Genomic DNA, 24,851 nt, shown 5'->3' on the forward strand with positions numbered 1-24,851 from the left:
GATCTAAGCACACAGGATGAGCATGGGAATAATGAGTTTGACAAAGGGTCAGGATCAGGTCCAAACTGCTCTGTGGACTGAAAAAAAGGATACAGACACCTTAAAATATTTCAGGCAGCTGAAAATCCTAAGGATATGATTGTTCTCTCACTTGTGTCATTTTTAGAAAAGCATATAATGAAACACCACTGTTTTATATCAATGTGACCAAAGAATCAGACAGTGTTGAAGCCATATTAAACATTTGCTGTACAAAGAAAACACCTTTTGGGAGCTCTTGACACTCTAAAGATTCAAGTGTCATTAGCTCAACTCTAACACATGGGTTCACTCACCCCTGAAACAGCAGGATAGGCTGATCGTGGGAGACCTGGCAAGGCCATTTTACTATGGAAGGGAGTTGCAGAGATAATCTGGGCAGATGACATTGTAGCCATACTCTGCATAGCTTTATCTTTAGCTGTCTGATCCTATGGGTAAGAGTAGAAAGAGAAAAGACAGAACAATTATAATAATAAATATGTTGCCTGATCTAATGGATTCTCACCAGCTCCTTCATAGGGAACAAGCATCTCTGAAAACCTGAGCAGCAGACTCACCAATTAATATCTTAAGAACTCTTCAAAGCTTAGGACTCTTAATCATTACTATACCTTCAGATGTAGCTAATCTTACTTCCTGAAAGTAAGTATGGGATCATTTGTTTAGAGACTAAGTGCTTCTCCTTTCTGTCTGAAGGTTCTTAAACCCCACAGCTAAAATGTTTTCCCATGGAAATTAGGACTCTAATTCACTCCCGTTTAAATTACTGGTAAGGATAGTTAATGGAAAGACCCTTGATTCTCAATAGAATTCTAAAAACAAGCTCATTGTCAACACAAACTGAGCTTGTCATCATCATTGTAAAAAGACTATCTCAGATCAGGAATGTTATTCTCAGGTAGTATTGATCATCCCTGGCAACAATTATCCTTGGGGAAACAAGAAATCCTAGGGCAAGAACATATGCATGAACATTGTTTTGTATTTTAGCAAGACTGTGGAGTTGCAACAAAAAAGGGAGCTGATGTATGTTGAAAACAAAGAGCATTCTTTGATTCTTCTACAAAGAAGTCAAAGAAATAAATGGACAACTGTAAGTACTTCCACATATTCTTCCTTTCGTACCACAGTCCCATAAAAGTAATCTTTATTCTTTAGACATTCTGCTTTTATCTGTGACATCATAATTACAATGGCAATGCCAGAGGTGAATTCATGGCTTGGAGAAGCTGCTGAAAGACATTCTTGTTCTCTTCAGGAATTCTCAAAGACACGAGCTCATTTATTTTAGTAACTGCACCAAGTTCTCGCTCTTGGGTCTCCACTCTCGCTATCCCCTCCCCTCTAAGGTTTTCTAAAGGTCAAATCACAGGGATATTGATGGATATAATATAAAAATTTGTTTTGAGGTAGCAAAACAAAAGCTCAAGAATGATAGCTTTGAAATGAAATGGAGGAATGAGCATAACTTATGGGTTTGTTTGTTGTTGTTTGGTTTTTTTTGTTTTTTGTTTTTGTTTTTGTTTTTTTTGTATCTGTGACTTCTGTATCATTCAAGTGCATGGAAGGGAAGCATTTTAATAACTGACTGAATTTCTAAGTTTCTCTAAAGCTAAGAGAAAATTTTTTCAGACTACAGTGTAAATGATACTTCAGAGATTACCTGCAACATTTTAAGGCTACCTTTAGCTCTCCTTACCTTTTCACTGGAAAAGTCATATTTGTCTACCTGTGTTGTCGGGGGAAGAACTAAAATTACTTGTGGATTTTTTTAAGAAAGTTTAATTATAATAAGGCAATTAAGAAGGGAAAAGCTTTTATCTACCAAAGTCTTGTTTTGTTTTTTCTGCTTTGTTTAAATGCCTGACAGAATGTTGGAAAACAGCATGTTTTTGGTAGAGACATCTCTATTCTTTTTCAGCTAACAGTTCTGTATTCATTTGTATCTGTATTTCCAGTACAAAAGAAAAAAAGTTTTTTTTAACCAAACACTTGCAGTTTTTTTTCTTTTGTTTTATTCCTCTCAAAATGCATTGGAATAAATAATAACAAAAACACAAATTTCTTTTCTTTTTCTTTAGTACAGTATCTATTAGCCACCCAGGACATAGAAAACTAACTGACATCTGAGAACAGAGTTTTCTTTGATCTTTTACCCTACTTCCCCACATCTATCTACAAAAGACACAGTGCACATTTAAAGAAGAGACCTCAATTTGTGTGGAAGAAATTAGTATTAGACTAATTGCTTTGAAAAGTCAGTATGTAGATGCTCAGATCCCTACTATGTAAGTATGAGAAAGTATACTCAGAATGAAAAATGAACAGTGATGGAAGAACACTCAGCTATCAGCCAAAATTGGAAGAAGGGAAGTAGCTTTTGTGATTTTTTTTTTTTTTTTTTTTTTTTTTTTTTTTACAAAAATGACTAGAGAAAGCAAAGAAGTGAATGAGTTGAAGTAGTGCTACAGACTTGCCTCTGCAGGCAAAAAGAAACACTCTGGTACTGGTGAACAGTTCACTGAATGTAGATGGGAGAGCTCTCAGCATGACAGAGGTAGTGTAAAAGGAGAATAAGCAATGGCTCCATGCTGCTCCCTGAAAACACCTTCATTCCCTGAGAACGAAGACTGCCAGCCTTAAATGCTAAGTGCAAACAGGCTTATCTGACTGGCTTTTCAATCATGCCAAATCCCAGAGCTGTGACATACAAATGATGGAATCAAGGTTACAGATACACGCAGCAGTAAATCTTTAACAACCTGGGCTGTTGTTTCCTGCTCACTTTAACTTGCCTCTCCACTGAACAGTACCACAGTCTTAAAACTTAGGCAGCACTACCTAGAAGCACAGAATTAATTGTAATTTGTGGTTTCTTCTTGTTATCAGAACACCTGGAAACACAACAGGCAAATTATAGACACAACACCAGTTTGTAAAATTGATCTGGAACTGGTGGTGGAAGGAGGATAGTGTGCATTCATGACAATTAGAAGTAATCACTGCTCATGCTAGAGATGCGTACACTGCAGCACTAAGTGCCAGTGTCACTCACAGTGAGTGAGTGTAGCCCAGCAAGAAGCTGTCCAGACAGTGAAGAGGAATCACATACTAACAGCTGTTTACTTGATAGTCATGACTATCAGGAATGTTATTCTCAGATAGAATTGATCATCCCAGTCTTACGACTGGACTGAGATATCAAGAACCTCATTGTCATCTGAAGCATGAAAAATCAGAGAAGCAAATGTGCTTCTCTTCAGATCACTTACTGCCACATCAAATCAGGAAGGCCAGCATGAATCTTCCTTCCTTGGCTGTCTCAATGATTTATAACAAGGACTATAGAAAGGAAAACACAGATTTACTTATGCAGCTAGACAGAAGTCAACCATTTTTCTTCTATTAAAGAGGAAGATAAGCCCAGGACTCTTTAAATCAGGTCTGAATTAATCAGAGTGCAAAGTCTGTTCAGCTGGTACCGCTTTACTTGAGAAGATGACAGGTGGTTTTGCAGCTTCCTTCCAGTGGTTATACTAACTCAGATCCTTTCCCAGGCACAACCACAAGTAGAACTAGTGCACCAGTACCTGTAAAGTTACCCTTGCCAAGGCACAGAAAACACTGGGGAATGATTACAGGTCAAAATTTGTAAGAATAAGCTCCACCTCCTCAGTTGAACACATTTCCCATGCCCTCAAGTCCCAGAGAGGCTCAAACTTGATAGACAGCAGTATAAAGCAGAAGTAGAAATCTGACACATTAAAACAAAACTTACTGTTTCTTTATTCCTTAAATAGAATTGCCTTAGATGTCACAGAACTCCAACAATACAAGTGTTTGGACAGCACTTCCTGGAAAGTAGCATTATCTTCCCAGTTTACCAAAGTTCAGTGGTATGTAATCAATGAATATACAAGTGTTATAATTAAGAAACATACAAGAGAGCTTGGTTAGGCAGGTTATTACACCGAAAAGAATACTTACCCTCGTCCTGGGCTCACTGAAAAACTCCAAAAAGAGGAATCTCCAGAAAGAGATTCTTCCCCACTGGGAAGCTCTTAAATGGGGTCTACAAGATGTGGAGCCAAGCTCCACCCCTTCCGGCAGCACAGGTGAATTGCCTTCACCTGTGCTCCCAAGGCTGATTTATTGCTCGCCTCAGGTGATCAATCAGAGGTTCAGGCCATGATTCAGCAGTTCCCATACAAGTGGCTAATCTCACTTTTTTTTTTCTTTTTTTTTTCTTCTTCTCCCCAGCTTTTCTAAGACAGAGAGGATGAAAGAACAGAAGACTCAAGGAATATATGATATGATAAAGGATATCCATTGTACCTTGAGCTTGGCTTGGATCTCTCTGGCTTTCCGCCTTGCCAGGACCTGGATGTGACTAGATACCTGCATTGAAAGACAAAATTAATCTTCAATCCTGATAAGTATTTGGTAGCTGCTTGCAGAAGTAAAGTTTACTTTAGGCACCTTGTGCAATAGGGAGTTATTTCAGTTGATGGGTGGAGAGGAGTTGTGGCTAAAAGTAACTGTGATTAAGTGAAGTGGAGGATCAACAGAGACAGGCCAATGAAGGTCTTTTACCATTCAAGTGGTTTTATAAAGCCAGAGATCTTCTGCGAAACTGAAGAACGCACCCATAAACCTGAGGATTGAGAGTTTTGACCTCTTTCTATCTTGCCCTACCCTTGGGAAAATGTTATATGACCTCAGCCACCATATATTGACTCTTAGAACTTCAGAATCTGAGCTGAAATGCATCATAGAAAAAATTAGGTTGGAAGGAATCCAGTCCTTTCAGTCCTCTACCCAAAGTATGTCCAGGTTTGCTAGGGCTTTGTCCAGAATAGGCTGTATTGTCATTCCCAAATCACAGAGATGTATTTTTCATACCACCTGCCATGTGTTTTCAAAATCACCATTGCTGTCTGTATGTCTGTTCTGAAGAAAACCCTGTAATTTATGTTAGCTAAAATGTTCATTAGTAAACAAAACAAATAAAAGCCCACACTATTTAACAGCAGAAAAATTGTGTGTCATTAGGTGGATGAGAGATTTAAGTACTATAGTCATTTTATAAAATTCTTCTGACTTCCTACCATTCTTATTAAAAAGTAACCTCTTTCTAGGAAAGCTAGAAACCAATAGCAAGTGAGTAGCAAGGAATTTCTTTTATGTCCTCACAGCATGCATAGCGGTCCTAAGCACCTAAAGTTTAAGTGGAATACCTTACACTTACCTGTTTCCTTGTGCGTGTTTTCCCTGTTCTCAACTTAATATAACGGGCAATCAGCTCATTTCGGCCTGAAATAGGGAAAGAATGCAAATGCAAATTTAGAGATTTTTTTTAAAAACAGTTCTATCTATAACGATTGGCAGTGTGGTGATTTTAGAAATGTACTGATTAATTCGCATGGTAGAGGTCTGAGTTTTAGGAGCTGAACTTCCGGCTACAAATTCTGCCTCTCACCTTGCATCTATTTAGCTTAAAATTATCAATAAGAAAGTAGAATCAAACGTTTTTCTTAATACTTTTACTACCACTGCATGTAGAAGCTGTAGACATGGATCAAAATCACCACTAGAAACAGAAAAGTAAAAAGAAAGCCACACACTTTCAATCATTCAGAAAGCTAAGAAGGAATAAACGGGAAACAACAGGCCAGTCAGCCACTTCAGTACCTAGAAGTGATGAAGCATCTAATACTAGAACCAATTTTCAGACATACAAAGGACAAGAATGAGGTTGGAAGAAGTTCACATGGATTTACAAATGGCAAATCATTGTAATCCAACCTGATAGCTTCTACAAGATCACTAGCTTATTGGATGACTGGAGAGCTGTAGAGATTGTGTACTTTACTTTAGTAAGGCATTTGACCCTATTTTCCATAATATCTTTATTGACAAGCTGAGGAAGCATAGGTAAGTTGAAGGAGGTGAACTAGAAACTCTACAATTGGGCCCAGAAGATTTTGAACAGTGGCATCAAGTCCCATTAAAGCAAAGTCTCTAGAGATGTACTGGGGCTGACATTGTTCAACATCATCTTTAATGACCTGGACAACAGGACAGAATGCACTCTCAGAAAGTGCAGATGATACAAAACTTGTGAGATTGGTTGATAAAACAAATGGCTGAGTTGACATTCAGACAGCTATTGACAGACTGAAGGTATGGGTCAACAGGAATATCCTGAAGTTCAACAAAGGGAAATGTAAATTTCTACACCAAGGGAAAAAGTAATCCCTGCATCATAAAATCGTAGAATCACCAAGGTTGGAAAAGACCTACAAGATCATCCAGTTTAACCATCCACCTATCAGTATATGCTGGGAATGGATGATCTGGAAAGCTGCTTTGAAGAAAAGGACCTGGGTGTCCCAGTTGACACCAAACTGAATGTGAGGTAGAAATGTGCTCTTACAGCTGAGAAGGCTGTAAGAGCACATTTCTCAAGGCTATGTTAGGAAGTGCATTGTCAGCAGGTCAATGGAGGTGATCCACTTATTCCCCCTTTCTCAGCACTGCTTACATGATTTGGATTATTATGTCCAGCACAAGAAAGACATAGACATACTAGAGTGAGTTCAGCAAAGGTTCACAAAAAATGGTTAAAGCACTGAAGCATCTTTACACAAGACAGACAAGACTCAGGGGTAATTTTATCATTGAATAGAAATGCCTGACAGGTGGGAAAGAAGAAGAGGGACACACTCCCCTTTCAATACTGCCCAGTAACAGGACAAGACAGTGAGCACAAAATGAAATGCATGAAATTCTATCTGAACATAAGATAAAAAAAACCTTTGTTTTATGGTGAGAGTAATTGGTAACACCAAAGCAGGTTGCTCAGAGAGACTGTCTCCATCCTCGAAGATACTCAAAACCCAACTGGACACTGTCCTGAGAAATTTGCTGTAGTAGAAGAATCTCTCAAGAGATATCTTCTAATTTAAATAATGATTCCGTCATTCTGTGATTCGAAGTACAAGAAAATAAGCAAAAATAGTTACATGAAATTTAGCGGTGTGAAATGATACAGTGAATTAAAACACTTTCAGGTTCTGGGTGACAGGCCAAAAAAAAAAAAAAAAAGAAAGATGCTTAGTTTTTTGAAAGATCGTGGGAAGAAGGTAGAGTACTGCCTGGAAGAAATGAAAAAAATCCACATCTGAATACAGAACAAGTAGTCATTGCAGGCTGAAGACAGTTAGAAGGTTTTACATCTCAATTTTAAGAGATGACACAGGGAGACTAGAGCTTTCAGAGCCAAGAGAATAAATAGCTTTATTTTCAATGTGAGAGAATGAGAGGACAGTGCAGGGAGGCAAAGAAAAGGCAGTCAGTGACAAATGAGGGAAATGGTATTAACAGCAACATGAAAGAAAAGTGTAATGAAATGAAGTTTTGCAATAACTTGAAATTGCTTGGAATGAGGGCAAGAAACTGCAGAAGACTGAGGTCCAGGATTTATAAATGTGGAAGAGATGCAGAGAAGGATGAGCTTCTGGCAACTTCAGAAGTAAACAGATGTAGAAAGATTAATCCACAGAATTGGGAGTGGACATCTAGATAAGAGGCAGACTATGCAGGTTCCATGTATCAAATCTGATCAGATAACCAGATTTGCTTATGTTCTTCGAAGCAAGCGTGTGATTGAGGAATAAAGAGCAGAAACAAAACCAATAGTTATATATCTGAACTGTAGGTTTGTTCAAGGCAGGAAACATGGCAGAAAGAGCAGGCTCTGCAAACTGATACATCTCTAGTGGCCACACTAGTGATACAGTACCTCAATTAAAATCGGAAGTGGGATTTACAAGGCTGTGAGACATCCTATATGGCTGCAACTGTTTGAGGAATGGAGCAGGGATAAAATGAGAAGCAAACAATTGCTTGCATGAAGTTTATCTATAACTGTTAAAAAACATTTCATTTCTATGAGAAATGTTTGGTGAGAACGTATGCTAGGACATCACAGACATCAAGAAGGCAAGCAGTGAAAAAAGATGTAATTTCTATTGAGTTTAATATTCCGTACACACACACACAAAAAAAAGTTTTTGTTATAAAACCTTGTTAATTCAGCCCTGCAAAAAATGAATGTAAGGAAGAATTCTATGCCAGAAATTTACCATTGAATCTTTCAGGCAAGGACTGGCTGAGTTACTAATACAATCTGTTTCAGAAAGAGAATAATGTAAATATCCTTGACTACAGTTAAACCACTTCGTGAAACACAACCAAAGCACAGGAAGGGACAGAAAAGCATTTTACATTTACAGATCTTAATCCATGGATGTCCAACCTTTGGGCTGGACAGTGGGCTGCACTGAATGAATAGGAAACATCTTGGGCTTCTCTGAAAATAATGTCTCCTATTTATTTTCATGGAAACTGCAGAAGATACAAGGAACACAACTCCCTTTAATAAAACAAATTTTCAGCTACAGAATATTATTTCACAACATTTTCATCACTATTTGCTATGCATTTTCATCAGTGATGTACAAGAACCTGCATGCCTCACTTGTCAAAACCTGCTCCAGCAGAGGTGATCTACTGTCACTGTTGCCACTGCTGAATGTACCACCCAGTACCTCACTATGTTCACATTCACTGCTTGGTCTCTATCAACAGTGAACAAGCTGTCAGTGGGCCATGAATGTCAGTGGGTGCCATTTTTCCTGCATGAAAGAACTCAGTGACACACCTTTATGTTAGACAGTATTTTGTCAGGCTGCTGCTCTGCTGCTATCTGACAGACAGCAACAAAATGTAACAGAATATTATTGGGAAAGCCATACCACCGACATCCGCCTTGGACATCATGGGCCAACATAATAAAATAGGAGGCATTCCATTCTGAGCAGCCTTGTAAAATATAATATATAGTTACAGTATGTAAGTAACAAAATTTATTTAAAATTTTTAATTATTCTTTATTTTTAATTTTTAATATTTTATTAAAACAATAAAAAAGAGAGAGCAACAAAAACAGAAAACCAGTGGGATATTTGATCTTACTTTGTGAAGGAAATTCATTGATGTCTGGTTCAACTGAAGTGGTTGCAACTCACAGTGAGTTCTCAAGTTGTTTGTCAGAGATTTTTTATGGAATTTGACTTTCTGTACTTCATCCTTGACAACAATTTTTCACAAATGTGTGTGTGTACTGCCAAAAAAGTGATGTGAATAAGGTATGATTGTGAAGTGAGGGATATTTCTCTCTGGTAGGAGAGGTCTTAGATAAGTCTGGTAAAGAGACATGATCGGATTTCTTAGTTGAATATATGATTGCAACCATATATGTTCCATTTGAAAATCTGCAGGTAATGTATTTATGTCAACTGAAAATGGAGTTGTAAATATAAATCAATGATTTTTTTTCAGTGATCTTGCAACATATTCTAAAATTCCCTTATCAAAAAATAAGAAAGGCTGCAGATTTTTCACTGTTCATGGGACTGTGTTTAGCCATTGTATCAAAATGCATAAATCCCACAGACATTGGCTTACCCAGAATTTTGGGACAAATCGACATACTTCAGATGTGGGAAATGAGTGGAAAAGAGGTTTTGAACATCTTGTTTTATCCACAAAGAAACAAGAAGGGAAATGTATATATATCAAAAGGACCTTTTATGGGGCAACGGGAAATGAATGAATGGAAGAGATAGGAATTACTAGCATTGAAAGGAGTGGATATGAAAAATTTTAAGCAGACAAATTTTAAAGGATCCGAATTGGGCTATAAAACAGCTTGAACATATGGAAAAGCTCCAGGCACTGGCTAACGTCACCCTTGCACAATTAAACTTTAATGGATTCTTAACTCGGTATAATAAAAGTTACAGACTAGGATTAGGATTGTTGTGATTATATCGAAGTCAAGAAATTATATAAACCAAGCAGTCCGGCAACACACTACTCTTCTTCAATAGTAAATAGCTGCAAGGCTGTCTGTGCAAGAGGACGACATGAACAGCCCTGTGCAATGTTAATTCTAGCCATCTCCAAAATTGATGAAATCTATCACATGCCAAAACTTCAGTCAGAGGAGCTTATGCCACTTTTGTTCAAACATTTCAGAAAGGACAATAGCCACTAGAGGCAGGAGATGTATGAAGAGATAAACAAAAATAAAAACGAACAGGAGAGGTGAGTATGTACAAAAGGAAACGTGCAAGATGTATGAAAATATACGTCTGGAGAAGAGGAAGAAGAAAAGAAGATGTGGAGGTGCACAATGCTGGGGATGTGGCTGGCTAAGTATGTCCCATGGCAGAGTACAGTTTGAGACAACTGTAGTCCGTGGAGGATCCAAGTCAGAGCAGGGACAATTCTGACATTACTACAGCCCATGAAGAACCCATGTAGGAGCACTGGAAGCAAAAAATGTGCCAACTTCCACCTCAACAAAGGTGGAACCAGAAGGGACGAAGTGTAATACATGGAGAATAAAACTAGGGAAGCTGAGACTAGAAAGTGGAGAGAAAAGACAATAAATTTAGATTGAGTCTGGAGAAGTGAGAATTGTTTCCCCACGTATGTGTTTAACTGTTTGTCTTTGACAACATTAGCAAAAACTGCAGAGCTGTGCAAATTACACATATTAGAAACTGATGTAGAAATTCTCTAGGGAGAGCATTTATACATGGATTTAGAATTCCAGATTTAGAATTCACTTCCTACTTGCCACCTTTCAAATAAACATACAGATTTCCTCTTCCAGAATTGCATCCCCTCAGAGCCAGGGAAAAACGCAGGGTGGAAGAGTATTTTAAGCTAATAAAGATGTTGGTAGCAAAAAACAAATCACCCCAAAAAGACATTAATATCACAAGGGCTACTGAAGATAGAATTATACAAACTGTCGAACCTAGTAACCTCTGCAGCAAGAATGTATTACATTACCACGAATAAAAACTGCAGGAGAAGCATGTATCTTTTGTTTTCTTTATCAGAAGTTAGATGTAAGCAAGTTCTACACTGCTGGAAGTCTGAAGGCTCAAAGACTATGGAAAGTGCTCTGGCTGTGGGCTAAACAAAGGCTAACACTCCTCACTTGGCCAGAATAGACAGAGCTGTCATAAATCTTCAGATGGCTCATATTTTGGAGCCATGTAAAGTGCCATTCTGATCCTATGTTACATTCGTAGAATAACTTCTGCTGAGGCCTGCCATGGTCACCAAAATCTGTCAACATTTGTACCTCCTATGTCAAAAACACATGCTGGGTTTCATGAATCTTCAGCCAACAGCAGCCCAGAACCTAAAAGCTTTTTATCCTCCCCTGAAGCCTCCTCTTGGAAGAATGGCACTAGAAAAAAAAAAAAAAAAGTGATACTCCCTCATTCCCTCATGTTCTTTACCTCTCTTTTCCAAGGGCAGTAATTTAGCTTTCACACCCCATTGCACTGAATTGAAAAACTGTCCATTCAATTCAGCAACTACAAGGAAGGATTCTCTTTCTCTCTTGCTGTATGAGGAAAGAAATGTCTACCTCCTAAGGGGAAAAAAAGAATCAAAAGAATTCCCACAGCCATAAAAACCATTTCCAAACCTATCTCAAAGCTTCCTGCTGGCTTTCAGCTAGTAATGGTATACTACTGCTTGTACAAGAGGCAGATAAAGCTTTAAGCCTTGGTGTCAAATTCAGGTAAAACAACCAAAAGGCTCTTCTGGAGTGGATGAGAGCAAAGAACTTGAGATTTCTGCAAAATCCTGTCAGTGGAAGCTGAATGAAAATACCTGCTTCTCAGTAGATACAGCTGTCTGTTCTCAAAGCTACTGCATGCACCTACCTGTCTGTGAAGTGCAGCGAAGACCTGCAGAAACAACTGTGCCGTTATTTCCCATGAAAGGTCAAGGAAACCACCTTAACTATCATTTCAGTTTGTCACTTAATGATAGCTTTTGTGACGTAGCAGTCCCCTGAACTTGCTAAGCATCTTGTTAACTGTAGATTAAGATAAAGATATAAATAATGAACTGTGCATCAGATATCACAAGACCAATAAATCTAGACACAAGAGGGGACTTAAGTATACTTCTACTGTCCACCAAATATTAATATTTTTCTATGTATACAAAGCAAAACACAAAACAAGTCTTTTAGATTACTTCAGAATGACACTTAAAACAATTGCACTGTTCTCATAAGCATGTACAATGAGTCTTTAATTCCTTGCACAATCTTACTTGGTGTCACTCGTGGCACTGCTTCTTCCTCCCAGCTACACTAAATGTCTTTCTGGGGATCACCTTTCCCACAAACAGGGCTGCATGTGTCAAAACCACATTTTAATCATTTTAATTGCTATTACCATCCTTTCGGCAAGATACACAAACACTTAGCTCTTACTGATATCATCCTTAACACAAATTTTAATGTTAACTTCATTAGATCCCTCTACCACAAGTCACCAAAGGCCTGGTAAATAACTTCTCATAGTTTTCCAATTTGTAGCCCAGCTTCTCTGAGGTTAGAAAAAATGATGTGACATTTCCTTTTCAGTTCTGGGTTCGCTTCATCCCTTCCTATCTTTGTTGACTCTGACAGTCATTTATGTCTTTATGTCTTTCTTTATTACTCAGCTTGCTCATTTTCAACCTTCAGATCTCCTTTTTCCTCTCTAAATTATCTATGAAGTTTTAGACTTTGCCCTCTATGTCTCCCACATGTCCTTCTCATCCTTTCAGATCTTTGTCTTCACATACCACATATACAATACACTGGTGATGTTCAGCACCCAGACTCCTCAAAAGGTTTAATCCTTCCCTCCCTCTCTGTTTCAGCTCCTACTTTTACTATTAATTCAACTAACAAAGCCGAGGCTACCCCCAAAGTCCTTCTATAATCATTTCCTTTCTATATGCCTTTGATATGATCCCACACCACATCCTTGTCTCTAAATTTGAGAGACAGGAATTTGAAGGGTGGTGAACTATTCAGAGAATTGGTCTGGTGGTCACAGCCAAGGGCAGCCAAGGGCTGTGCTTCAAGGGCTCTATGTACAGGTGGAGGCTGGTCATGAGTGATGTTTCTTAGGGGTCTGTCTCGGAATCAAGAAAGTGGGATTCAGTGCACCCTTACCAAGCTTGCTGATGATAGTAAGCTGAGTGGTGCAGTTGATAAAACAGAAGGAAGGGATGACATCCAAAAGAGGAACCTAGAGAGGTTTGAAAAGTGGCCCTTGTGAGCCTAATAAGATTCAACAAGGCCATGTGCAAGGTGTTCCACTTGGGTTGGAGCAATCCCAGATATGTCTACAGACTGGGAGAAGAAATCATTGAGATGTGCTTTGCCGAGAAAGGCTTAGGGGTTCTGAAAGCTTGTCATGGGCCAGCAGTGTGCACTTATGCACCAGAAGGTCAACAGTATCCTGGGCTGCATCAAAAGAGGAGTGGCCAGCATGAAAAGGGAGGTAATTGTCTCCCTCTACTCTGCCCTCATGAGGCTTCCTTTGGAGGACAGCATTCAAGCTGTGACCCCCAGCAGAAAAAGGTGTGGAGATGTTGGAATGGGTCCATAGGATGGCCACAAAGGTGATCAGAGAGCTGGAGTACCTCTCCTATGAAAAAAGACTGAGGGAGCTAGGCTTTTTCATCCTGGAGAAGCGAAGGCTTTGGGGAAACCTAATTGCAGCCTTCCTATATGTAAAGGGAGCTTATAAACAGGAGGATAATGAATTTTTACACAGGTAGATAATGAGAGGATGAGGGGGAACCGTTTTAATATAAGAGAAGGGATTTAGACTAGGCATCAGGAGAAAAAATTCACTGAGAGAGTGGTGAGGCACTGGTACAGACTGTCCAGAAAAGTTGAGGATGTTCCATCTCTGGAACTGTTCAATACCGGGTTGGATGGGGCTCTGGGCAATTCATTCTAGTGCCTGATATAGTGGCTGTAATTCCTGCATGTGGCAGGGAGGTTGGAACTAGATCATTTTTGAGATCCAACCCAAGTCATTCTATGATTCCATCATCCTTATTTTTCCACCTCTTCCTGGTAGCCTCCAACTTTGCTTCCCCATCATTAATTAATCTGTAAACTCTGCTGTTCGTTCTTCACTGTTCTTGTGACTTCAACAGTGCTTCTAAATTTAATATACTGAGCAACTAGTGCGGTATCGTGTCATGTTTTTTAAATTCATCGGGACTGCAACTGTGGCAAACCCCTGTGGCAAGTGAAGCCAACAGCAGTGTAGAATTTCAAAAGAAGTATGTTGATTTTGAGATAAGAGGTGCAGACAACTCTTTAAATGATTAGTTAACAACAGCAGAGTTAACTAATCAAATTCCTTTCACTATTTTTAACAAATTGTATTTTTCTTCCTAAATTCTATATTGAATCCAGAAACAAGACATATTCAGTAAACAATGAAAGAACATATAATTCTGATCATCACACTAGGACTTTGCATGAAAAAGATAATAGAAAATCATGCTGCGTTTTACTATAGTGCACTAGCTAGTTCTATGAAGACATCTCTCCCGTCACTGCAGAACCACAGTGCTTAGCAGTCAAGTTTGAGCCCCTGTAGGACAATAACACACATCAAAGAATTTTATATTCAGCTAGGAGAAGAGAGTTTTATCACTTTGATCATTCATCCAATGCTCAAATTTGCTCCATTTTTACCTTCCATAAGAAACCTTCCTGAGCACATTGCAGTCAATATAATAAAATTTTGAGAAATTATCGAAACAATCAGATTAATACAAATACAATAATGAAGTGATTACCACTACCACATCTTCAGCTCTACCTTGATAAATCTGTGTTTAGTATTTGACTGTGAAAGGGCTGAGCTCCTTTCTCCTCTGAAATGATGCAGAAGTTAAAGCTTTATTTGCTGGGGCAGAATGTGTTACTTAAACTAGACCAGTACCTTTTCATAAGAGGACATACACTCCTAAAGAAAGAAGATGCTACACTTCTCAACTATGAACTTAAGGATGACAAAATACAATTTCTTCCCTTCAGGAGAAACAGAGGTTAGGTTGATCTATGGTCATAAAATGCAGATTTTTTTTAATTTACTAACTCATCTCAACACCGAAGCCCTCTGTCCTGTGAAAGACCTTTTCGTTAGGAAACATAAATGTTTATTTCTCTCATTCACTGTATAAATTAAATCCTTACCTAGGAACATAAGAAGGGCTATCTGTATTCTGAAAATGTTGCTTCCTGGTGGCCAGTTTAGGATGCTCCATGCAAAGTGCAACAAATGAGGGAAAATAATTACAAGGCCTGCAGTTTTTTGTAACTTCATATTGGCACACAACAATGAGTGGAGATAGATGAAAAGTCACCAGTGTTCTTACAGCAACAAACTTGAAGAGCTTCCCTTCTTCTTGCTCCCTAAAATTTTTTGTCATTTTCTGTGTGCTAAGTAAATTTCTTGAATAAGGAAAACAGGGGAAGCGGGCACATATCACTCTAAAATAATTACGAAAATTAGAAAATAAGCCACTCAATTTAGATTTTGTGGGATTTGGGTTGCTTGGTTGGCTGCAGGGTTTATGGTGGCTTTTTTTTGTTGTTGTTGTTGTTGTTGTTTGTTTTTCCGTCTCTCTTCAGTCTATTTTTAATTGGATTGGTTATCCAGTTCTTTTTGTGACCACGCTGTAAAGAGAACAGAGAAAGAATCGGGGCAGAACTTCTTAAACCTGCTTTGCAGTCTGAGAAACTGTAGCCTGGAATTGTGTTCCACCTAACCCTAGAATGCACATACACTGCCAAGAGAACAAGCAATGTTCTTACTGTCCTTGAATCGTTGCTCTGAAGACAGAGTTACTTCCTAATCTTTCCCAAAGGTACATGGGATTATTCTCTGTAAAGACGATCTTTTACTAAAGTGTAGCAATGTATTCATGTAGCAGTCCCTCACCATTACTCTAACGGGAAGCCTCAGGCTACACAACCCTGCACCAACCCTCAACATTAAGTATAGTATTTTTCAGTGCATTAAAATTCAATGCCCTCATCAGCTGTGTTCTGCATGATCAACAAAACTTTGTTCTCAAGCACTTAGCCTGTTCTGGCTTAGTACTTGCATGAAGTTCTGACTGCTACAGTTTCCTGTATATCAGGACCTAGTTCTGCCCAACTGACTAAAAATTATGCAGCAGCTTAAGGACAGCTAAGGTACCTAGAAACTCTTCTTGTATTACAGGAAGAAATGAATACGGATTTTGTATGTGGAAATTAATTAAAACCATCAAGTCATAGCTTCATGGGAAGCTGAACTCCATTGAATGGCTAACTACTGTTGAAAAACTATTTGCCTTTTCACCTAACTCCCTCTCACCATATCCCACAGCTCAGTTCAATTCATTCTGTAAAAGGTGGATATGAAGTATTGATTATTGCCATTTATAAGAGAACAAGGAAGAAAAACTTCACAGAAAGTCTCACAGAAATGCTTCACAGAAATGAAGGCTTGGCTGTTATCCAGAAACTTGTCTGGATAATAGCTGAATTCTGCCAGGCTCATAAAATTTCCTAACAGTAGCTTGTGATTTTTCTTCTCCTCTTTCCTTCTGCCTATCTCTAGAGCAGTTCTGTACTACTTTATTTAAATAGCTGTTCTTTGACACTTTACAGTTTAGCCTGCAAGATAGCTGGGCAACTATTATCCAGGAGGTGACAGGAAAGCAGGAACAGGAGGCTGACAAAATTATTTAAGTTACAAGGGATACCTAAAAATGCATGTGGGTTCAAAAGGAAATTTGCAAATGTTGAAATGTTTCAACTATCTTCTAGATGAAAGCTGCTGTATCTAAAATTACTTTACTCCAATTTTAACCATAAAACTGTCGGGTTGGACACAAAGAGCTTAAGTAGAGCTAATGCTCCTTCTCCACACAGGAATAGATAAGATGACCTTTGAATGTCCATCCCAGTCTTTCTCTCTCTTTTTTTTAATGATTCTACAATTGAAGATGATGATGTACATATTGTAGGGAGGCTCATAATCACCAGTTAAGGTTTAAGATACCATTGTTCTAAACAACGCACTTCCATGTATGTTTCCCTGAAATATCATGCAAAGAAGTAGGCCTCTGCCTACCACGATCAATAATTTTGGTCACACCTATTGTATAAACAGCTCTTGCTGAGGTAACAGAACACAACAACATTCCAGTCCATAGACAAAACCTAAATTCCTAGAAAGGAATTTTCAGTTAACTGTGCAAATCACACTACAGTGAAAAGAAGAGGGATAATTAAGACATTTCATATTGAAGCGTTTCAATGGAAATAATTCCCTCTTCAGAAGCTAGCAATAAAACATGACTGTGTCTGTGCACATGCATTGAGATCCAGAGAATTTGAAGGAATACTCAGAGGATGGGTCAGAAGATTAAGGTGACAGCAATGAGAAACAGCTGCTATGTACCTTTCAGCAGCAAGTTTACCCTGCCCCCACAATTCCACTATGACCAAGATTTGCAAAACCATCTGTTTAGGCACAAATTTCACACAGCCTTCTCAGTTTTGCTGCCCAGATCTTTACCATACACAGAGTACAGAGCTTGTTATGGATCAGCTAATGAGTAACTGTTTCAAGAAATACACTGTCCTAGTTCTTCTGTGCTCATTATCTGGATCCTATATAAATGAGAATACTGCCACTTCTTTTAGCTTCTTCTTGTATAAAAGCGTATTAAAGCCAATCTATGATCCATCTTATTTATATAAAACACAATCACATCAGGCCACTTCTTAAGACTAATTTTACAAATACATTCCTTGTAATTTTATCTGATACATTTTAAAAGTCTCCACATCTCCATTCTAACTCCTATGACAGAGATCTCTAGGCACTGAACTCTGGATATGGAGAAGCTTCTTCTAATATTCATTCTACTTTCCTTCTTTCTCTGAAATTAATTCTAATCCTGCTCATATGTTCCACATAAAATCCCTCTCTCCTAAATGTTAACACCCTTCAAATATTTTTAGACTGTTATTAAGTTTCCTCTACCCCTCTACCATTCAGTCATTATTTAGCCAAGCTAAGCATATTCAGCTTCTTTAATCTTTTCTCCTAAATCAGTCCCTCCAACTGCCAGAGCTCAATGTTAAGACTAGTACTCTTACTGCTCTTAGAACTCTATACTTGTTTGTGAGATCCTTCTGGTAATGTTTTTGCAAAAGCCTGGCCAGAAGAGATTTGCATGTTCTTGTTTCCAGGAAAAAAATAAACTTAAGGCAGTGGACTTGATTAATTTTTTTTTTTCCCCGTATCTGATATTATGCCCAGGTTTTGAATTCAACCTGAAGTTGTAATTGAATGTTTTGTTTACTTAAGAGCAGATTATCAACTGGAAATATTTAGATCCAATTGTGAAAGAAGTGAATATTTCAAAAAGCAGAAGGAAACACTACAGATTTTTATTATGCTTTTCAGAAAACAACTGCAAATGTGTAATTACCCAGAATCACAGTGACTTGGTAGTACAAGGGAAAAAGCTGACAAATAAGTCATCTCTCAGGTAAAAATACTGAAGAGTGGATGCAACTACAGAGTATGTAAGGCTGGTTTACTAAACTAGAAAAAAAATTAAATGCACTGTGCAATCTCCAACATAAAGAAGCAGAAGTATTTTGCTGATAATAAACTGCTACAGATCAACTTTTTATTGGAAAATACTAAATGTTTGAAATTTCAAAATGAAAAAGCCAAAGGGAGAGCCAAAACAGTAATGCTCTGTGGCTGCAGGTCTAGATAGTGGGAATAACTTAATCCCTTACAGCATACTTGCTTTTAGGCCTGACATATAAAAATGGGACTATGAATCTGCTAAAATCACAAAGGATCGGTACCCATTGTTTAATCAGCAGAACAAAGAAATAAAAAGTAGTCACAATAATTTAGATAACAGGTGGAGCACAGCAGAACTGTTGATTCACTAAGCATGTTAAATAAAGATGACATAGTCAGTGTTTTTCATTCTACCAATTGCAAGTGCAAACAGTTTCCTGTCTGTTAATTAAGCATTTCAAAAGTAGTAAATTTTTCAATGTTCAGGAAATACTTGGAACTTAGAGAAAAGTATTCTTTTTTTTTTCACATTGAAAAAAACCACTAGTTAAATTGATATAAAATTTAATATGAAGAACCTTAAATTCATCTTAGAAAAGAGATGGAAGCTTAATCCATCACAAAAGCCTCCAGAAATCAGGTTTCACCTAGGTAATGATGAAGAATTAAACCACACATAAACAAAGAAGAAAACTGACATGGTGAAACTAAACCTTTTTATTAAGCAACTCCAAAAACATCACACCTATCACCAGAAAAAAATAAAAGTATACATTCTGACAGTTTGTTCACAAATCTAAGTTTGGTCTGCCTTCTTGTGTTTAGAATGGCAGATTCCATTTTGTTTTCAAAACTGTGGGATAAAGGGCTGTTCTATAGTTCATTAGGTCACAATAATGAAAGAGATAGGAACTGCAAAAGTCACTCTCCGAGGGACATCACAGCTCAAAATCAAATTTTGCAGTTACCTGGGCCAACCAGTTCAGCATGACTGAGTATATCCTCAGTGTGCTCCAATTGACTGAAACAAAATCAGGTAATATGCTATACTTGCAGAAGAAGTAGGAGCGATGTCTACTCCACACACAGCACATAAAGCAATAAAGAAATAGACAGCAATAAAGACTGTCAGCTGAAGAGCTGTAAAAACATGAACTCTGAAGATGGTAGGAAACATGAGCATGAAGCCTGTATACAGGCTGAAACTCATATTTTTGTGCAATTTTAAATGGATTGAAACAGAGAAGTGAAAGTTTTTCATAATGGTTTGATGCACACTAAGTTGTTTGAAATGTTTACTGATAAAAGGTACTGATTTTCGTCTGATAGCAGATTGTCTCTCAACAGGCGAGAACTATATGGATTGCACACCATAGAGATTCTGGGAAATGAAGCATCATGCAAGAAAGATTAGTGTCATATAAGCCATTCCTTACTGGGAAACAGTGAAAAGGTTTGGCTATATGGAGCAAGTAGTTGGACTCAGTGATTTTTATGGTTCCCTTCCAACTCAAGGGATTCTATTACTCTATCATTCTATAGTTCCCATTTTAAAGGGAAAGGCGCATATACAGTTCTATGTAACATTTTTTCCCTTATTCCTTTCCTATTTCAATGAATTGTGTGCAAATTAGCCATGGAACAGCTAACAACCTTCTCTTGGAGAGGGACGTGCTCCACATACAACATATCCTGTTCTGTGACCTGACTCAGAAACAGTAAAGATGCGATCAGGGACTATATTTATTTTCCCTGTCACGTCATATCTTTCTAGAGATCCCAGACAGGGCCCCACTTCCTTGGCATGGATCCTAGAGACTAGTAAGCAAAGGAGGCCTAGGATTCTGTCAGGAGTTCACTGAACTATCCATGATGGGAACAGGTGCACTGAAGGTAAGCAGGGACACTGTCCTGTTTGGAACACTGGGAAAGAGCTTGGTTCATTTCTTCTCCCAGAGCCAAGCCTAGACTTTTTACCCTGCAGGTAGGTTATTTACGTTCTACACTCTCAAGTGTAGTTAGACAGAGACTTTCCACAAAATGTCAGATCAAAATCCAGGTAACTCCCACACTGTTTTGTAGTTCATTCTATTTCAGTTTTGCTTTTGCTCTCTCATTTATTTTCCAGTACCTTTCTCTCTCTGCTCTGATACATTAAACCTAAATTTGTAGTTCTAAGACTATGCATAAAATGATTAGTAAATGAAGAGAGTCTCAAAACAACTCTTTCACCAGTAATTTTAAAAGCTAACTGTGAAGAAAACTGTCAGAGCAGCAAGAAACGTGTCTCTATCTCATCTTCATTATCATAAGGCACCACAAATTAGATTGTCAGGTAAGATTTCACTTTGAACAACGTTTTAAGCAAGCTTTTCTTCTGAAAGAAACAGTCCTATTCTCACTTAAACTATAACTTCTCATTCCCACTTCCACCATTCCTTATCCAAATTCTGGCACAAGCTGGACAGTGAAACAAGTCTGCAGGCCTATTCAAACTGAAGTTCTTTTTTTCCTCCTTTTTTGGAGGAAAAAATCAGAAATTGATATCTGCATCGGAATATTGACACTTAAGGAGCTTCAAGGTGATTAGACTTACTCAAAATATATTGCATGATTACAAATATTATAATGCATATAACCATTAAAATGATCAATTGTAGATAAGGCTGCATAAATAAGACCCCAGTGACGCCCTCAGTGAGAGCAACCTAATACCCTAGCTCAGGGAACAATGACGGGTGGACAGCAAACTGCAGAATGACTTCTTAAGTGCTCCATATGAAACTTCAGGGCATGGCATCCCATGAATGGGCCTTCAAGGAAACAGATTCAATTTCAGAAGTGAAAAAAAAAAAACACTGACTGGGCTAGGGGAGGGTTGTCTTCCATAAGATCCATGCTAGTGTACCAAGAAACAATTTTAACCTTGGACTTCTAATGAAAGGCTGTGCACTTTCAACCTCAGAAGTACACAGTCACAGAAGTATCGGGTGGCTCCTTCCAATACCCTGAGCTAGAGGTTCCAGCCCAGATCTGCTTTTTGCAGACATAATCAAGAAAGAATTTTTAACTGTGGAATGTCAAAAATTCCAAATCTTGTCCACCACCTAAGAAGGGGACTTCTGCCGCAGCTGCAAGACAGTGTTTCTCTGTGTTCAGGACTGAGAGCATCCCACTGATGAAAACCATTTGTGCCAAAAGAGAGCAAACTACAACAAAAAAGAGAATCCAGAAGGGTCTGTTTTCTGCCATTCTTGAGGCCTCAAAAGTATAGCTAGGTAACAAACTGCAGCTGTTTGCAAATTATCTACAGGGCCAGTCAGGTCTGGGAGTTGAATTGTGGCACCAGGCACACGAGCCTTTATCTGTTAGGAAAATAATTTTGGAGACAGCAGTGAGAGATAACTCAAAAGACAGACTTAGTCACACCATGGAACGATTATTGCTATCCAGAATTTAGTTCAGTAGCATGCCCAGCTCAGGGGACCTATCTTACTGATTCTTCTCTGAAAAAAAAGCGTCCAACCTATAGTGTTTTTTTTTTTCTGATTTGCAGATTCCTTCTGATTTTTACAGGATTATAGAACCTCACACTAATTAAAATCTTCATGGATTTTCCTAAATACAACTTGAAGTGACAAACTACATCAATTTGGGATAGCTTGAGAAGAAAAACTGCATTCAGAACACAGAACGGTGGTTTGCACAGAAATGGTGGCTGTCACAAATTCTATGATGTGTCCTTTCTTTCTCCTTACCATACATCTTGCCTTCATCTGACAAGATAATCTTCCGCCGTCCACATGGTGGGTAGATGGCTAACGCTTCCTGGAAGCTCTGCTCAATGTCTGGACTCCATACACCCTCAGCATCATTGTCAATTGGTTTGTCCAAGGCCTCACTGCCCCCTGAATCGTTGCTCCCCTCAGGGGAGGCAGGAGAGCTCCACTCGTTGGAGGTAATGGTGCCAGCTAGAAGCTCCAAGGTGCCACGTGGAGAAGCAGACTCAGAACCTGTGGTGACAAACATATCCCATCTGTCAATTGGAAATTCTCCTTATTAAAAAAAATGAGGTGACACTAAAGAAACTAAAACATCTCTGTGAGGAAGGATTTTACTTCAAGTTTATCTTAAACAGTAAATCAGTGCTTGTGTTGGAGATGGAAACCTTCTCTGCAAATCCTTCTATAAAGCCTGCTCCAGTATGTGTTTGGTTCATTAACTTTCTATCAGTTCCCCATTCTCCTCAGAAACAATCTTCTTGCCTGTGCCTTTATCTCCTAATTTCCTTCTCCTGCAGAGATTAAGTTTGAAAGTGTTATTTAGCTTACTAAAACACACATACAGTTATTCAGTCTATATGAAAGACTACACAAAGTGAAATAGTGATTAATAAATTAGATGCTGTTTCACTGAATTGAAGCTAGTGGTCAGTGACATTTTTAACATTGACATTTCTCAAGGATGAACTGCACTTCTAAAAAGCAGTTCCTGAAGTGAAGCTGTTTAATGCAGTGTCTCCCAAACCTCAACAATTATAATCTGGCAGAAGTCAAAGGCACCAGGAGTAAAAAAATAAGGCACTGGACTTCTGTTTAAGAGTCCTAGTTACTTACAGTGTTCCTACTGCTCATCTTCAGAACAAGTTTTGGCAAGTTCCTTCAGTTCTCTGTGCGTCTCTGTCCTTTTATCCTCAACCATTTTTAAACTATTAGACAACAGTCTAATAAACAAGGCAGGAGCAGAAACTGTTATTGCATTCAACCTAAGCAGGCAGCTGCTAGCTCTTGAGAACTACAATAAATTTTATAAAACTATATTCTATTTATAAAACCCTACAATGGAGACTGAAGTCATTAAGCAGACCTGCTAAAACTTTTATCCAGAAAGCAAATTCAGACAGTACAGACACTGTATTGACATTAACTCCAGTCAATCATATAGAAGACAAATGGATTCTAAGAACACAATCTTACTCCCCTGCCTTAATTGCAAAATTGTTTACCTCTTTAATGGTTTCATTATCTGAACCACAGAGATAGAAAATCACAAAAATTCTTTTATCCAGATCAACAGAATAATCAAAGTTGCACTGAACTAAAGAGTAAGGAGACCACCTAGTCAGACTAGCTAGGAATATCATAGCAATAATATAGAGGTCTGAGGAGGAATTTGAGCATGATCTATGTCAAAAACTAGTTAGAAAAGAAAAGCATAGTTATTCTTTCCTGTAGATGATTTAATATATATATAATTATTATAATAATAAACCACAAATTAGACCAATTTACTCAACTTTGGAAGTTCAGAAAGTCAGAGTTCAGGTCTCCAGAAACCTCCTTGACATTGGATAAAAAATGTTACACAACATACTCCTTTTTAGCTTCTTATCTCTTTCAATTTATTGATCATAAAACCTTCTCAAAGACAATAGTTGTTTTTTTGTTAGGTTTTCTTTTTAAATAAAAAGATTAAATTCTTGAGATTTTTATCATTTCAAAAGGTGAAGTTGTAAAAAGAGTTGACAACACTAGCTCTCAGATGGTTTTGGTACTCTTTTAATGACATTAAACAGCAGTAGATTTTTACAACTCAGCAGCCCACCAAATGCTGAGGAAATGTATAAAAGAATGCTGATAATTTAGTAATTTCTAGACACTGTACACTTCTTACTTCATGGTGCAGCATTTTAACAAATGGTTCACACAGAAATTCAGAAAAGCCACTGTAAGACTTATCTCTTAGAATGTTTGGAATATATGAGGCTCTGGTATAGCCTACTACTGTCCATCTATCCATCTTGTGAGAGAAGTTGGCATGGCTGCTGCAGAGGCAACAGCGGGAGATTTAAATGGGCACAAACCTGTAAGAAGCCCTCGATCACCAAGGAATGTGAGAGAGAGATTGATTGGTGGTGCCAAACCCAGAGATCTTGGCAGCCAGCTGAGGCTCCACATGGAGCACATCACCACATGCCACCTTACAAACAGGTGATAGAGGGGAACCAGCAGGCAGACAGTGTTCCTGCTGCCATGAACCCCCTAAAGGTCCCTGCTCAGCAATGCAGGCATGCCTGCCCAGAGATTCCCCTGCCTCCCCAGCTGCCCCTGAAGAACAGGAACAGTGCTCTGCAGGGATAACTGGACAATGGTAGTGATGATGGTTCTCCCCACTTGGTGGTGTCACCAAAGTCTAACCAGACCTCACTTAGCACTAAAACCTCATCAGCAAAGAAAA

General features: G+C 38.3%; 1 protein-coding gene across 9 annotated transcripts in view; it reads right to left on the bottom strand.

The window, feature by feature from the left end:
* TEAD4 (TEA domain transcription factor 4) overlaps positions 1 to 24,851 on the bottom strand; it is an 87,726-nt gene that overhangs the window by 45,852 nt on the left and 17,023 nt on the right. For 5 of the 9 annotated variants that reach the window (XM_085234490.1, XM_085234511.1, XM_085234514.1 and 2 more), the window contains 4 exons: positions 22,373 to 22,627; positions 5,291 to 5,355; positions 4,378 to 4,440; positions 336 to 470 (listed from right to left, as the gene is read on the bottom strand). In XM_085234490.1, the coding sequence (XP_085090616.1) occupies positions 336 to 470; positions 4,378 to 4,440; positions 5,291 to 5,355; positions 22,373 to 22,379 (270 nt within the window). In that variant the 5' untranslated portion in view covers positions 22,380 to 22,627. The remainder of the gene's footprint in view (positions 1 to 335; positions 471 to 4,377; positions 4,441 to 5,290; positions 5,356 to 22,372; positions 22,628 to 24,851) is intronic. The other 4 variants (XM_085234498.1, XM_085234507.1, XM_085234482.1 and 1 more) reach the window with 3 other exon arrangements.

This window comes from Meleagris gallopavo, chromosome 1 (genome assembly GCF_905368555.1).
Source record: "Meleagris gallopavo chromosome 1, MGAL_WU_HG_1.1, whole genome shotgun sequence".
NCBI classification, from domain to species: domain Eukaryota; kingdom Metazoa; phylum Chordata; class Aves; order Galliformes; family Phasianidae; genus Meleagris; species Meleagris gallopavo.